This window comes from Xiphias gladius, chromosome 21 (genome assembly GCF_016859285.1).
Source record: "Xiphias gladius isolate SHS-SW01 ecotype Sanya breed wild chromosome 21, ASM1685928v1, whole genome shotgun sequence".
Lineage (NCBI taxonomy): Eukaryota > Metazoa > Chordata > Actinopteri > Istiophoriformes > Xiphiidae > Xiphias > Xiphias gladius.
The window spans coordinates 17,585,973-17,602,135 of record NC_053420.1 but is presented as its reverse complement, the minus strand read 5'-3'; the positions used below and the strand labels follow the sequence as shown (position 1 = coordinate 17,602,135).

Genomic DNA, 16,163 nt, shown 5'->3' with positions numbered 1-16,163 from the left:
TTGGTAGCAGTCTGACTCACCTTGAGAGCCTCGCAGTGCTCCAATTCATCAATTGGAATTTCAGATCAGAGCGCCGAGCATCGCTGCACTCCCAGTCAAATTTATTAGCATTTTACTGCCGCTTGTCTGTCTGTCGAAAGCAACAAGATGAAAGGGAGGCTTCTGGCAAGGAGTTGTTGCTTTTAAAGGTGGATATAAAATGAGAAATAAATACGCTGATACTCTGAAGTCTGGTCCCACGGGTCCTCAAGTCAATATTATGCGAGATTGTGGACATGCTGGCTCTCCCTATAGTAAGGCACCCTATTAATGTTAATGGACATCTCTACAGTGAGTGAGATACTGCAAAATGAGACCAGAGCAATCCAGACAGAATCTATTAAATGGAGAACTGTTTTTTATCCTGAACACAGCTGTTGAGTGTATTTTTAGAATGCCATTTTGATCCGTTTTCTTGAACTGTGTAGAAAAGAAGACATTACTCTACGAGCTGACATGTTGCGATTAGTCAGTGAAACAAGATGGTGAAAAATGTCTTTAAATCTTTTGCACCATCAATCCTGTGAGTTTTATTGGCTTTTCAGCCTGTGTTATGATGCGCAGGATATTGGATTACACAGCTGAATATTTATCAGAGCAGCTTAGAGCAAGGAGCAAGGAGGTGGAGAAAGAGAGCTGAACATGTGTAGAGAAGGAAGTACCTCATGCAGAGGAGGGAGGTATTCATTCATATCTCCTATTAGAGAAGATTATCTCCCTGCTCTGTGACATCTGGCTGGAGGAGTGCCATACTGTGTCCAGCTGGCCAGGGAGTGGTGAACCAGCTCCACGACTGTGGCAAAGGAAAACTATGTCCTGCCTCCAGCAGGCTGCTTATCCTTGCCAGTAATTATACATGCCAGAACTCCCAGGATGCCATGTGTAATTACCAGCTAAGTCTGAGCACAGCCTGAAGGGACAGAGCTGCACTTGGTGAAAGAGAGAGAGACAGAAAAAAAGATTTTCACTGGCTCCTGACTCAAGGGGCCATTGGGGCCCACGCCTCATCACTGCAGTGGATATATAATCTGATTTGGGTGCTTGAGGGCCCCCCTTCCAAAGGAGGACAGATTGATGTTTTGCACTTTGTAGTTTGAATAAGTCCTAATTTTATTTTCACAGTCATTACAAGCAATGACATATTCAAGTGGTTTAATGTTAAATCAGTCAGTGTGACCGCTGATTTTGCCAAAAATGACCCTCACTGTTCAATCAGTTTGCTTTAACTGCATTTGTGTGGGTAAGCGTGCTTGCTTCACTGCAATTCCTACTCCATTAATTCAGTTGCAAACGGCGCATCACAGCATACTTGTTCTCCCAGTGCTGTGCAGCCGTATTAGTTTCAATTTCCTTCCTGGTGACTTTGTCTCTGCTGCCTCATCTGCCTGTTGGGGGCGAATGGCTTCCAATCAGCTGAGACAGGTTATCGCTCTGACACACTGAGGCGAAAGACAGCTCTTGTTGAGAGATTGCTTATCCCGGAGTCCTCTGTTCTTCTTGCTCCCCATGTGTCAGGTTCTTTGCTTGTTCATAGAAGTGCCCTAAACACCATCTGTCTCTGTGTTCCAGATATAGAAAGACAATGATACTGTGAACCACTGAACAGAAAGAGAGAGTTCTCCAGCAAAGGCAGTGATGCGTATTGTTTGTGCAATACATTCATCCGATGCAATTGGACTGTATATGAAATATGATTTTTTTGGGCCATTATCTGTTCTTTACAAACTTGGTGTGTTCTTTATGAATGCTGCATTTGCTGCTTGTCTTGCTTCACTGCGGAAGTTGATGTGAACAGGGCATAGAGGTCAAGAGAGGCTCCAAATATGTAGCTTTATTGACTGCAGTACAGTGAAGGACCATTGTCCAATCATAGCCTTGAAACTCCATTCTGGTATAATGAGAATCCCGGTTTGCCAACAAGAGGGTGAAGAGCAAACTTGAAGTTTGGCTCTTACTCTTAACATTTTTCAGCATTTTTTAATTTAAATAATATTTTTTAGTTATTACTTTTAAGTTCTTTAATTGCATACAACAAGGTAAACTTTAAAAATAAAAAAGGAATTTATAAGTTGTTGTTTTCTGCCTCATCACAGTGCTGTTATGTTTCCTTTACATCGTTTACATAGTTCATCCAAAGAGAGAGCTGGTGTCATCCTCTTTCAATGTTAATCTCTCCCACTCTACTAATTTAAACTCACATTTTGTTGATTGGTCACTTGACAATTGTGTTTTAGTGAGTGTGGTAATGGTCCTCGGTCAGGCAGAGTATGGTATGCTCATTAAGATCATATCCTACAGCTACAGTAAGGCAGAGAGATGACCGCTTGCCTCATTTGTCCCTGTCCTCACTATCCTCTTCTGACTAACACTTCATAAATGACCCACTGTAAATGGGGCCGGCACTCAAAACAATGCATCCCAAGTGGTGATAGCAAGGAGAGAAGAGATGCAGGCCGAAGAGCACGAAAGATGAATATAGTAAATCTTCATTACGTGTCTGCTAATAAAGAATTACCTCTTTCAGCTGTACCTTTTTTATTATTGGAAAGTCCCCATTCATCAAAAATGGCCCTTGTAGCCTAAAGCAAAGAATTGCTTTTGAAATTGCCTTTTCTCCCGACAGGTCCTTGGAGACCCAGCCTAGGGGATTGGGTAGAGATGGGAATGGCACCATTTGTTAGGGAAAGCCATCTCAGAGTCCCATGGGCCATGAGCTCTACCAAAGTTGGCTGTATATATATTTTTTTTCCAATTTAATGAGCCTGCTTAGCATAAGGAAATACAGGAAATGAACGTTTGCTGCATATGTAATCAGCAGAACCATATTCAGATGAAATTAACATTTTTTTATAAATCATGCAGACGACTTTAGTGTGCATTCAGTGGAGTTTGCAAGTCACTGTTAACCGAATTGGTTTCCTGCAGCTTGATACAGAACCATAATATGTCAGTATTCAGTTACGGAGGTAAAATCTCCAGAGTCTTCCCATTATGTGACTCTCTGCTTCTCACCCGGGCCATTCAAAAGCCACAATCGGCTTTCCTCAGCTACCTGCGAGAAATGGAATCACACGCTGTAGCTTTGGCAGCAGCTGACTTTTTGAGTGCCGCTGCCCAGCTTGGACGGCATCTGAGAATTTCTACCTTTTGTGGTGTTAGAATTTCAGATGAAAACAAAACAACTTTGGTGGGGAAGACAAGGCAAGTCAACTGCACGGAGTGGTGTTTCCTCTCTTTCCTAATTGCCTGTAGTCTCTGGGTTGTGTTATCTGGAGGGAAGCAGAGATGAGATGCAGTCAGGGCTGCTGTTTGTTCTTGCCACTGTGTGGGATGTGAATGATAGCTAGAGCCCTGAATGATATCATTAGTGAACTACTGGTTTGGCTAACACACTCTAGTCTATCAGTGCGGAGAGCATGAGACATAGTGAGATGGGAAGATACTGAAGCAAGACCGTGGGAGGACAGTTGTTATCCCCTTTGTGTTTGAATGGTTATTGTTGTGTCTTATCATAGACCACCAGTGTTGACAGGGAGTAGCTATGTACAGAAGCTTTGTTGACAGTCCATACAGTTTGAGTGTTTATGTAGGAAAGAGGGCAATGCCAACCAACCCCTACACATAAATCCATTTAGATGAGAACATATAAAAAACAATTCAGTTGTTTAACAAAGGCAAAGAAATAAAAGGTCTAAAGCAGTCACATTACTATTGCATATAGGGCGGGCTGGTGATTCATTATTAATATAGTGATGATATGATTATATTGTGATATTGTTTTGCAAAATTGTAATGACAAAATACATTGATGATCCCAAGCTAACTGCCACTGAAAACAATTGTATTAATTTTTAATTTATTTAGGTTTATATTTTACCTGTATGAAAAGGTACGGATTGGAACAAAATTCATTGCAGTGAACATTAGCTACTTTGTTTTATTTGTGATTTTGCAAACATTTGACTTATAATGATGAATTTAGGTGTCAGAACAGAACTGCATTAACGGCTCTGTGAAGCTGTACTAGGCAAATTAATGCTTTGAGCTAAATGCTAACATTGACATGCTAACATGCTCACAATGACCATGTTGCTGTAATGAAGTTGAGCAGGTATGTTAACAAGGTGCAAGTGGGATGTTTGGTCCAATGAATGGGTGCTAAAAAAACATGACTAAAAAAAGTGTTGGACCAATGGGTGATGGTTCCTCAGCTCAAAACGCAGGCAGTGGAAACAGGCTTTTAGTTCTGAGTATTGATTATTACATGGCATTGATTTCAGCCATACCACCCAGCCCTAATGCAGAGATACTTTTGCCATCATATAAATAACAATTTTGTCAAAATAAATCTCATCTTGTATAATTGCTGAATCCGCTATGTTTTTTAAAATGTAAAAAGGTGTTATTTGTTACAGGTCATATGCAATACATTAGCCATAGTAAATGTCATATACATTACTAGAAAGTAGAAATGTCGACATTGTCACATTGCCGCAATAATTTACTCTGACAGTGCTAACACAGCTATTGTGACTGACTTTGTTTGCATTGAGTCATTGTTTCATTGTAAATAGATCTAGTATATCTCATGCTGCCTTGAATTAATAATTCCCTGTCAAAAGCAGGGGATCTGTGTTGAACACAGTGGCAAGGGTCTCTGTCAGGTGACAGTAAAGATTATCTGCTCATGCTGAACAGGCATTGTCAGTCATTATTATTACCCACATGATGCAGACATTAAGAGGCACAGAGGGTTAGGGGTGGGATGATCAAATAGATTTATCTCAGCCAGGGAGTCTCATCGGCAGCCAACAACGCAGAGTTACAGCACAAAAGCTGCTGTATGAACAAAGTGGGACCGTGGGAACGGTGCAGTGTAGTAGCAGCAGAATGCAGTCAAAAAATAGCTCTGAATCTGAGAATTGAGATGGAAAAGAAGAGAAGGTTGTGGCGTTTAGATGTGATAATTATACGAGGATGCCAGGGACATGAAGATGAGTGTCGCTGGCTCCCATCTGTGCCACCTCAGTGCCAGTCCTCCACAGACGGCCAGTGTCACAGAGCAGAAACCAGTGGCAGGTCTTAAAGGACCATACAAGGATTTTTGCACATTTTTTTTTACCCATTTACTACAAATCACATAAACTTTGTATACTTTTTTTATAACTTTGAAGTTCATTAATCCATCCCACCAGACCGGTGATGGTTCCCAAAATATTATGTTTGCTTTTATTTGTGTCAATAGAATATCATTCTTAAGTGCCAAGGCAAGATGGTTTCGTACTGTACTGATATACTGATATTACTAGTTTTCTTCGGCCTATTATGTTATTGTTCTGCATACAATCTTTACATAATTTCTTGCAGCAAGGTATCATCATTATTGGCAGTTCTCATGTCTAAAGAATTATCACAATTTATTTAACCAATTGCTGCCTGGAAGTAAGGAACCATGTACTTAGACATCTAAAATACTGTAGCAAGAAAATGGTAGGCAGAAATGTAAAGTGTACCCATACGGTTTTTAGTAAATTGACAAAAACACACAAAAAGCTGGCAGCGTCCTTTTAACAACAACTTCCACTCTCCATCTGAAGCTCTAAAGACTGCAAACTGTTTGCCAACAGATCTGAGTGGGAAAATATCTGTCAGATCCTCTTCTGACTGACAACTCACTCAGTGATTGTGATTCTGTCTCTCACATCTGCATGTAGATGTGTGGGCATATTAAGAGACATTATGGTGGCAGTGAGGCCTTGAGGTCAGTGAGACCAAATCTCCATGTCCACTTGTGTCTGATCTCCTCGAGTGTCATCAGGCAAGACAAACAATACCTGCCACTTCCAGGGGTGCTGTTCTGTAGCTGAACTTACAAATATCACAATACGGTTGGCCAAATAGCAGTACTAATATTGTGATGATGATGTTCACATTTGCAGGTAAGAGAAAATGAATTGTGGTCGGAACAACTTGGTTATTAAAACCATCAAACCCTTTTAATGTAAAACATTTGTAACTTTGGTGAAATGCAAAATCTAATACAGTTATTATTTGCAACAAATTTTAATAATATTTGCATGTAACCGGTGACACTTCAGGTTATGTGAAGGTGCAACTTCTCCACAAGTTTAAATCAAATGAATTAAACTTTGAATCAAACATTTGACATCTACACGTTTGCAGTTTTGTGCTGACACAACATTAACCACACCAGTTAAACACCGGTTTCATCCTCCCGTGCTCGGCCTTTCTCTGCGCCTCACTGATTGCTTTTAAAATACTGACACATTGATTTTTTAAATAGGTAAGAGCAAACCGGCGATCTGCACGTTTTATTATTCAAATGCAGGGTTAAGTTATTTCGTGTAGTAAATTTTTTTGTCATTTTTTTTGCAATCAAATATAAAATATAACATGCTCATTCTGTCATTTCAGTGTAATACTGTCTTCATGACCAGGAAAAGACAACATCAAACTATGTCACCATGTTTTAATGGCCCGAATCCCAGACAATATCTAGCCTCCTTTCATAATATTAGTATTAAATTGATATTACCAAAATTATATTAGTGTTCTGTCAATCAATTCTCAACTCTCCTCTACGCTCTGAATTTTTCTGGAGTTGGCAAATGAGATTAAAGTTTTGTGGGAATAGGGACAGTTCTGTTATCATATACTCAACTTCATGCCAGCTGTATCTCCTCTTATGTTGCTACACTTTTCCAACACAGAACATACTGTAGTTTCAAATTGAAACCATAGTTGTTAGTCTGATGCTTTAAATGAATAAACTGTAAGTGTTGAAATTGTGTGGATTTTTTGATTTTCTACCTATTAATTATTTTCCCTCCAGCTCACCTATCGCTTTTCAGCTGTGCAAAGATGATCATCCTTTTATCAAGGTTGCCTGCATATCAGCTGTTATACAAGTACATTACTGTAATTGTGAACCTTTATCACAGCTGAACATAAAACTTAACTGGATACAGACACACTTTGCGCCATAACTTGTTCAAATGAAAGAAACACGCTTTCTAATTAGTTAACTAATTACATTTCCTCATGCAAAAGAAATTATAACTAAATAAATTGTGATGCATTTCTTATAGCTCATCATATTTCTATCTCATATCTAATAATACAGTAGAACTTCCTGAAAAATGTCACATTGTTCTTCCAACAGAGGCCGTTATTTTGCTATGTGTTTGATGGTTTTATAAATGAGAAGGAGTTTCTACTGGTGTGAGGTGACTCACTGAAGGGCTTTAAGTGGATTTCTAGGTTGTTGTTGTTTTGTTTTTTTAAATCTTACGGTATATCCATTCTTTCCCTCTCTCCGTCCCCTCAGAGGCCATCAGAGAAATGTCGCTATGTGGTGGGCAGTGTCCTGTGTGAGGGTGAAGAGAAGCCAGATGAAGAACTGCAAAAGCTGTACGAGAAGTTTGGCTTCAAGGTGTTTTCTCTGCCAGAAGTGAGCCATGCTGTGACCACCAGCTTCCCCTGCACTACACCTCTGTCCCACGTGCTGGGACCTTACAGGGTCTACCCGAGGCTCGCTTCTTATATTGAGGTATGGTCAATATGTGGATACAGTGGGTATAAAAAGTCTACACACTGCTGTTAAAATGGCAGGTTTTTGCGATGCAAAAAAATGAAACCAAGATAAATAATTTCAGAACTTTTTCCACCTTTAATTTGAAATAACCCATAAAATGAAAGTGAAGTGCACCGAACTCAAACCACTTAGGAAAAAAATTAAATTAAAAAACTTACTATAACGTGGTTGCATATCTGGGGGTGTGGCTGTGTTCAGAATCAACAATTCACATTCAAACTGAAGTTAAATAGTTGTTAGTAAACACTGTTACCATCAGTTAAAGTGACTCTGATTAACCCTAGATAAAGCTCAGCTGTTCCTGTAGGATTTTCCTGACAACTTCTCAGTGGCATCCTACTGCAAAAGCCACGGTCCACAAAGAGCCTCCAAAGCATGAACAGGATCTCATTGTTGAAAGGTATCGATCAGGGGAGGGGTACAGAAGAATTTCCAAGGGATTAGGTATACCATGGAGCAGAGTGAAGACAATCTTCAACAAGTGGAGAAAATATGAAACAACAGTGACATTACCAAGAACAGGACGTCCCTCCAAAGCTGATGAAAAGACAAGGAGAAAACTCGATATGGAGGCTGCCAAGAGGCCTACGGCAACTTTAAAGGAGCTGCAGGAATTTCTGGCGAGTAATGGTTGCTCCCTACATGTGAAAACAATCTCCTGTATTCTTCATATGTCGGGGTTTTGGGGTAGGGTGGCAAGATGGAAGTCTTTTCTCATGAAATAAAACAGCCAAGCACAGCTACATTTTGAAAGAAAAAAAATACATCCAGGTTTCCCGAATCCACGTAGAAAATGTGTTATGGTCTAATAAGACCAAAGTTGAACTTTTTAGCAATAATTCCAAAAGGTACAACAGCAACCCAAAACATAAATGTAAATCAACAAAGGAATAGCTTCACCAAGAGAAGACTTAAGTTTTGGAATGGCCAAGCCAGAGCCCAGATCTGAATCCAACTGAAGGTCTCTGGGGTGACCTCGAGAGTGCTGTGTGCAGGAGAAGCCCTCGCAATTCGATGGATCTGGAACATTTTTGCAAGGAAGAGTGGGCAAATATTGCCAAGTCAAGATGTGCCGAGCTGTAAGACTCCTGCCCAAAAAGATTGAGTGCTGTAATAAAATCAAAAGGTGCTTCAACAAAGTATCAGTTTAAGGGGTGTGCACGCTTATTATTTATTGTAAGTTTTTATTTTTATAATAAATGCGAATGTCCGTGAATGAGTGATAGATTTACACCAGTGGTCAGCCGAATGCTGCGTGACTGAGTGTTGACACAACTCCCACCTATCTCATTCTGTGTCAGCTGCCATGCGGCGTGAATGAGCAATGATGGTGAATGAACCCTTAACTATCTCTGTGAGTAATAATTTCACAAGTAAATATAGCTGAAATCACAGCACAGCTGTTGTCTGTAACTTATGTGTCTGGTGATTTTTTTCAGATGCTGTCGCGGTTATTAAATCAGGATTTTGGCAGTGCAGAGCAACAGCTTGGAAATGGCTTGGAAGTAACTGCTGGTTAACATGTAGTCTTAATGGGCCACATTTCAGTCACTATTTCATACTTGTTCCCCTGTCTGACAACAGAAACAGAAAAACATGTAAATAAGAACAGCTGTATTGGGAATTTGGCTGCGTTAAATTACCCTATATGTGAACACAGACAGTAGGAGAGAAACAAACAGATAAAGGGTGGTCCAGCCAGGGTTTGACCTAGTCTTGTTAATTTTTTCCTGGTTTCAGTTTGGTTTTCACTCAAATTTTAAAGGTTATATATCACATTAAAAGTTGAAAAAGTTCTGAAATGATTCATCTTGGTTTCATTTTTTTACATTACAAGAACCTGCCATTTTAACAGTGGTAAGTAGACTTTTTATATCCACTGTATGTTAGTCATTCTAAGGCTCTTTTTTTTAGCCACATAGTATCTTATGTTATAAGCCGTGCTAAGTGAGTCAGGATTCATCCCTTTATCAAAGACGGATCCCTGAGAAACATAAGTATAAAGGTTTGAACAGTGTCCACATCTCCAGTGTTTACAGGATGTTTCAAATTTTTGGTAGAAAGTTCCATAAAAGTTACTTGTTTCATACCCCTCTCCTACAGAGTCAAGTGTATGTCGTTATATGAAAAAGTAAGACAGGAGTTTTCTTTTCTTTTCTCTTTCTTATGCCCTTTTACTGGAGTGGATAGCAATCATCCTGTGATCATATCTGTCCTCGTTTCTGCTTCCCGCTTGTCAAAAGACTCTCACTCATGTGTTGTTTAATTCATCACATGAACAGATGAGGTCTTTAAAGTATATTAAGAATAGATGACATAGTAGGAAATGAAGGTACGTCTGAGTACCCCAGCCCATATGCTGAGCTCCATGTCCTCAGGACAGGCCTCAAAAAGCTATTGACATTTACTGATGACATTTACACACACGGATTCATTTAGGGGCATCCCACTGCATGAATAATGCTCCATGTGTGCTTGTGTGTGAGGGCATGCACATATGTGCGTGCATGTCTGTCCATCTGTTTCATTAAAGCTTCTGTCTCTTCACAGGAGGTAAAAAGGACCCACTTCCTAGTCAGACAATGTACCATTATGTCTAGAAAATATGCTGGATGTTCTCACATTCACCTTTTGTGGGTGGAACAAACTTTTCTTTCTCATGTGCATGAGAGTGGGAGACGGGAAGTTCACATAAAACTGTTCAGTGGCAAGAGGGATCTCATTTGAGCGCGGAAATTCATTGGTATTCCTCTCTAATTCTGTGAACCTTTTTGTATTTTATCACTAAGCTGCAGTGTTTTGAGTTGCCTGCATAAACCCAATGAATGATCAGCATGTAGAAATGATGTGAATGGTGCCATTATACCATAGGAGTAGTGATTTACTGTGTTGAGTCCTCCATCGGTTGTTGTGTTGTGTCGAGCACGGGAAAGTAAAGGGGGGCGAGGACCAAGCCTATGGCGTCGTTCATTGGCTGTATCCAGCTATGTCAGCATATCAAAGCCATGCTAAAGATAGCTGGTGTGCTATAGGCAGACCATTTCTGAAAGGTCTCAATTGGTGTTAATGTTGACCTTCACCCTGGCCTTGTTCCAGACTTTTCTTTATTAGGTAGCTTAAACTCTGGAATAGAACTTAGTTCCAATTGGTTATCTTTACTTCTACCCAAACACATAACCCAATAGGATAGAAACTTATATGATGTTGACACACTACCCATGCACTGGTCATAAATTGAACCTCAGACAGGCATAGCTTGGCTTATTTCCATTTATGGTAAGGTGACAGGCTGCTCCATACATAGGCCCCCTCGACACAGAAAACATCTGTCTAAGGCCCCTGGGAGAGACCTTGAAACTTCTATAGGAGCATCACCAAAAGTGAATAAATGATAAACCAAGTTTTCCTTCACAGCACTGATGAAGTTTGGATTTTATAATATGTTCATTTCTCAACATTCTCCATATACTATAATCCTTGTGAATCTAGACTGCGATGTGTCTCCTCACATAGTCACCAGCTGCTTCTTTTCACCTGTCCTGAGTGCGCTATAGCCAGATATCACCGCCTTGCGCCCAGGCAGCTCAGAGTTGGCTAGTGCACCGACACGCAAATGATCCCCCCACCGGCTTCCCACCCAGCAAACGCTAACAATCGGTTTTGCTGCTGTCTGGGTGTACTGGAAGTGCTGCAGCCAGGAAATGAATAGTGTTCGACCGATTAGCGGCCTGGCTGATTACTGGACCCGAAATGCAGCGTTGCCAATAAAATAAATTAATATAAGTATACGCTACTTTGGCTCTGATGCAGCCGCCTCTCCCTGTCTGTAGAAACCACTCTGTGGTCTTGAGCAATGTCCTCCATCTGATTGGTTACACATCCCGAGTAATAGCCTGTCAACACTGAAGGCTACTGTGCCACACACAGGCACAGAGGAACGCATTTGCAGACTGGAGCAGCTCTGTTGAGCGAGGGGAACTGTGTTTCAAAGGTAAGGCAGCAGATATTGCAGAAATTGAAATAAACATCACAATCTTCTGATCTTTTTCTATGATGACAAGCATACCCAGTTTCTCAGTTACACTGAAAATTCCTGAATAATGCACTTTGTTGCAGTGATATGCAGTTAACTAAATAGAGATAATTGAGTTTATTTATGTAGCGATAGGTGTATCTTTGAGTAATGTTGGTGCCAGTGCAACTGGAACTTATTTTAGCTACCATAATGCGAATGTACGATTACTCGCCTGTACTAGTTGATGGTTCTACACGTTACAGGTTGCCGAAGCTAATGTTGAGTCTCGTAGAGCTAATTTGAATGCAATAGCAAACGTCAACAAGTTCATTAGTTGATCCATAATTTAGTCAGCTGAATAGCAAAAAAAAAAAAAAAATTGATAGGCTATGATGTTATTTCTTGCATGCACTTACCAGGGCCGGTCATACTCTCAGTCTCAACCACTACTAATACTACTGAAGTGTCTCCTGAAGCTCTCTCTGTTTCTTGTAGAGAGGTGCACGATATTGTTGTTAGAGGTTTTAGACGTAACGGAACTGGATCTAATGCCTCTATTATCCATACATGGACTGCTTAGACAGTGTACAGTTGTCAGAGTTGAATAGTCAGTTCTATCGATATTGTGCATATTAATCTATAGTAATCATTAGCCAAGTTTTGAATGACAGGTTCCCTGCTATCACATGTTGTTAATAAATAGCATTTAAATAACTGGAACCAACTAAAGGCTTTCCAAAGCTGTTTTGCTGTAATAAATGAAGCATAATCGTGTGTTAAACATGTCAGCCTGCGGCCCCACTAACTCTCTCTCTTTCTCTTTCTTTCTCTAAACCTTCATTGCAGATTGATGTACTTATGAAAAGGTCTAAAGGTGCAGTATGAAAGCATTACATTCAACCAGCCCCAGGGAAGGCAGTCTACAATACATACAGCTATTTCGTTTATTCATTTATTTCTTAAACATTTTCAGTTAACTTTATAACAAATGTTGCTCGGAGCTCCCTGCACTCTTTGTTTTGAGATATTATTGAAAACTTCTCTTTTAATTAAACATATGATTAAAGGCATTTCAACAAAGTTTTTGTGTTGCAGTTTGTGTTATTCTAAAGTTTGACATCAAGATGTGCATTTTTACAGCAAATGTACACCAATCAGTTAGTAATCTCCTTGATTACTAATAAATAATTACTCAACCCTGAAAAACCATTTTGGTTGACCCCTAGAATTGAATTTTTGTGGCATGGAAACAGTAAACTAAACATCACAAAATCGATGCTAACAAGTGTGATGTTTACTAGTATATAGTTAGGAGCGGCTCCAGTCAGAAGAACCGTATACATTTTTACACTATACAAGTTTTTAATAGCTTTTTATAAAATGTTTTATTAATTTTTTTTAAAACATATTTATGTTGCAGTTGTTTGATCAGTCCTAATGTACATATTCTAATCCTCTAAGAACCACTGTCTGCTCAGCTTACAATCGTTTACAGGTATTCTCATCTTTTTTTGCAGTTTGGTTTCTGTGGCACTCGTCATACTGTAACGCCCCACATCAGAGGGCAGGACAAAGTCTAACATGTGCACTGACACAGACTAAACGGTCTGAGGGCATCGGAATAGCATCACTCAGTGTTAAAATTTAGTAGTATTCCCTTTTAGCCTCTAGAGTTACATAATCATGGCCTGTGTCAGCTTGAATCCTTTGTGAGCATGCAGCTCTGTCTGTCAAGCTAGCTGATGTCACCGTAAGGAAAGCATCAGTTTTTACTCCCTTGCACTTGTCTGCCATGAGGGAGAGGCGCTTGTCGCAGTCCATCAGTCGACTTGAGTGCCGTGAGAGGTCATTAAGGAGGTGTAGATAGGCTAATAACACACTAACATCCAGTTTGAGTTGTGGAGTGGCGAGTGTACTTTGCATACCAGCCACAGTGAGTCTAATGAATAATAGAGTATGGTTTAGAGAGGCTTTGGTATGTGAATGTGCTAGAAATGTATGCATATACTGTATACTGTATGATTAATTGAGTAGGTTTGTAGTATAAGGGACTTTGAAAGGAGGGAGACACTGGTGTGACGTAGCCTTGTACTCTGTATCTCTTGTAGGTTTATCTGAGCTTTTTCATTGCTATAGCTGAAACAAGGTGAATGAGAACAATGACACCAAACCAAAACAGACAATTGTAGGCTGTAAAACCAAAACAATAGCTTAAAGAAACTAAAATACTCCATATCACCCAAAAGTATCACCAGACACTGTTTACTATTACACATAGTCATTTGAGCAATTATTCGTATAAAAATATTGATTAGTGCAGCTTTAGAGCTTGAAATTGCCTGTCAAATTATGTAAATCAGTGCTCCCAGCGGGACTGGGGAGGCCAGCCCAGCGAGGTGGGTTTACTGCCTGGCCCCGTGTCCAGCCCAGTGTGTTCTCAGAGACTCCGGTACACCTCCTGGAATCCTATACATCTTCAGTTATCACAGAGCAGGTTAAGTACATAACTGCCCTTTTTCAATTGAACATTGTCTCTCCAGGCTAAAAGCACCATCTCCACACCAGCTTACCTCGCCTTATCACCTCCATGCACATCACACACACACACACACACACACACACACACACACACACACACACACACACAGACACAGAGAGAGAGAGAGAAGGAGGTATAATTGTAGCTTAAATGATCTGAAGTAGGGGATAGGTGTTCACTGTCTTAAATCCTGATGTTTTTAATGTGCTGTTAATAATCCAAGGGTATCAAGGAATTTGTGGTATCAGTGGAGTATCTGAGATCTTTGTAATTTGTGGTCAGCAGCTGTGTATTTATATCAGTCCAAATGAAAGCACCGAGTGAGTTGGTATGACCACAGGATGCTTGGGATTGTATGACGTCCCAGTTAAAAAGGCTGATGGTGAAAGAGGGAAAAATGAACAGATAAAGATGTAGCTGTCACACTATATTAGGATTTCGGCAAGCCCTGTTTGATCTTTGTGAAAGCACCTTTTCAGGACCTAAAAGAATGAAAGCAAACAATCATTGGGGTTTAATTTTGGTGGCTGCCTCAGACAAAACTCCCAATAGTCCCTGTGGGCAGAAAAAAGACGAGAAGCCAATAGCTCCTGTCCATTTAGTAATCCATTTATCTGAATCAAGCTTCAAGCATCATAAAAGCATCATTATTTTTCCATTATTTTCTTCTTTATGATATCATAGCACAGTTTTGTTTGCCTTGCAGGTCCCACAGCAATTAAAATGTACATCTATAAACACCCTAGAATATCATGGATTTGTATCATCTGGGGTATTCCACTATTGCAGAATTTGGATATATTCTCGTTGTTGTTCTGTATGGTTGCTAACATTGTGTTTATAAAAGAAATATGTAGGGAGGAGAAGGAAACATAAGAACGCTGATGAAACAGGCAAACTTTCTGCTCACATACATACTGTAAGCAGAATGGGAAAAACTCCGTATCAGCATGTAAGCACAATTTTCTCGTTTCCTCAATTTAGTGTCTGGAAAGAAAGTCCAAGCAATTTACCACTGTCATAATGATAAACAACAAGAATATTGTTTTTGCTCAGCCTGAATAATGTCACCACGTGGGCCCACCATCCACAGTGTAGGGGTTATGGGCGTGGCTTGTTGCCAGTTGTGCAGCAGGCGAAGCTGATAACTGTTAAGTGCATTTACTTCCTTATAAAAACATTTGTAAAGCCGATTTTTGTATTTTAAAATATTTCATATCCTGCACTGTTTACATTCATGTTTATGACCCTGCTGTTTTCTTCTTCTCTATCTTTGCTTACGCATTGCAGCACATTATGGTGTGTTACCACCATCTGTAGATCAGTGGAATAGTGTGACACCACTGGTAGTGGTCCCCTCACCTGTGTACACACACACACATGCATGTGCAGCCTCGTGTTGAATGCATGAAACAAACAAAACTGGACCCGCTCATAGAAAAAAACAGCTCCATGACACTACTAGAGGTCTAAAACTCCACAGGGGTCTTTTAAGGGTGAACTAGGATTGTTTGGCTGTAGCCTCTGTCCATGTGGTCCTAAATTCTCACCTCCAGAGGAATTTTAGAAATTGACAAGCAGGTGGCAGGAGTTTGGTGTGCTGTAGAAGCAGGTGAGAGAAAAATCATCCCATCTGAACGTGCTTTAAAAGCTTCATCCTCATGGAACAATAATGGGAAAAAAAATATATAACAAGCATATGCTATACTTTTTATAATTTGTAAAACCAAGTTAAATAGAATAATATTTTATTCGTATAATATATAGCTGACATGTATCGACCACTGGGGTGAAGTTGAGTTTTAGTGTTTATCTCCAGCAAAATGGAGGCAACTCCTGTGTCTGTTTTCACCTTTTTCAGTCACCAGCCCCTTCACGCTCTACCACTGCAGAGTGTTGATTCCTCACCTCCGTTTTGCTCATGGTTTATTCACCAGCCACTCTTCCCCATCTAC

The 16,163-nt window shown here is 40.0% G+C and overlaps 1 protein-coding gene across 1 annotated transcript in view; it reads left to right on the top strand.

Annotated features, from left to right (window-relative positions):
- The window catches only part of tex264a (testis expressed 264, ER-phagy receptor a), a 71,681-nt gene that overhangs the window by 6,335 nt on the left and 49,183 nt on the right, over positions 1–16,163 (top strand). The window contains exon 2 of the mRNA XM_040116408.1: positions 7,388–7,609. Within this exon, the coding sequence (XP_039972342.1) occupies positions 7,388–7,609 (222 nt within the window). The remainder of the gene's footprint in view (positions 1–7,387; positions 7,610–16,163) is intronic.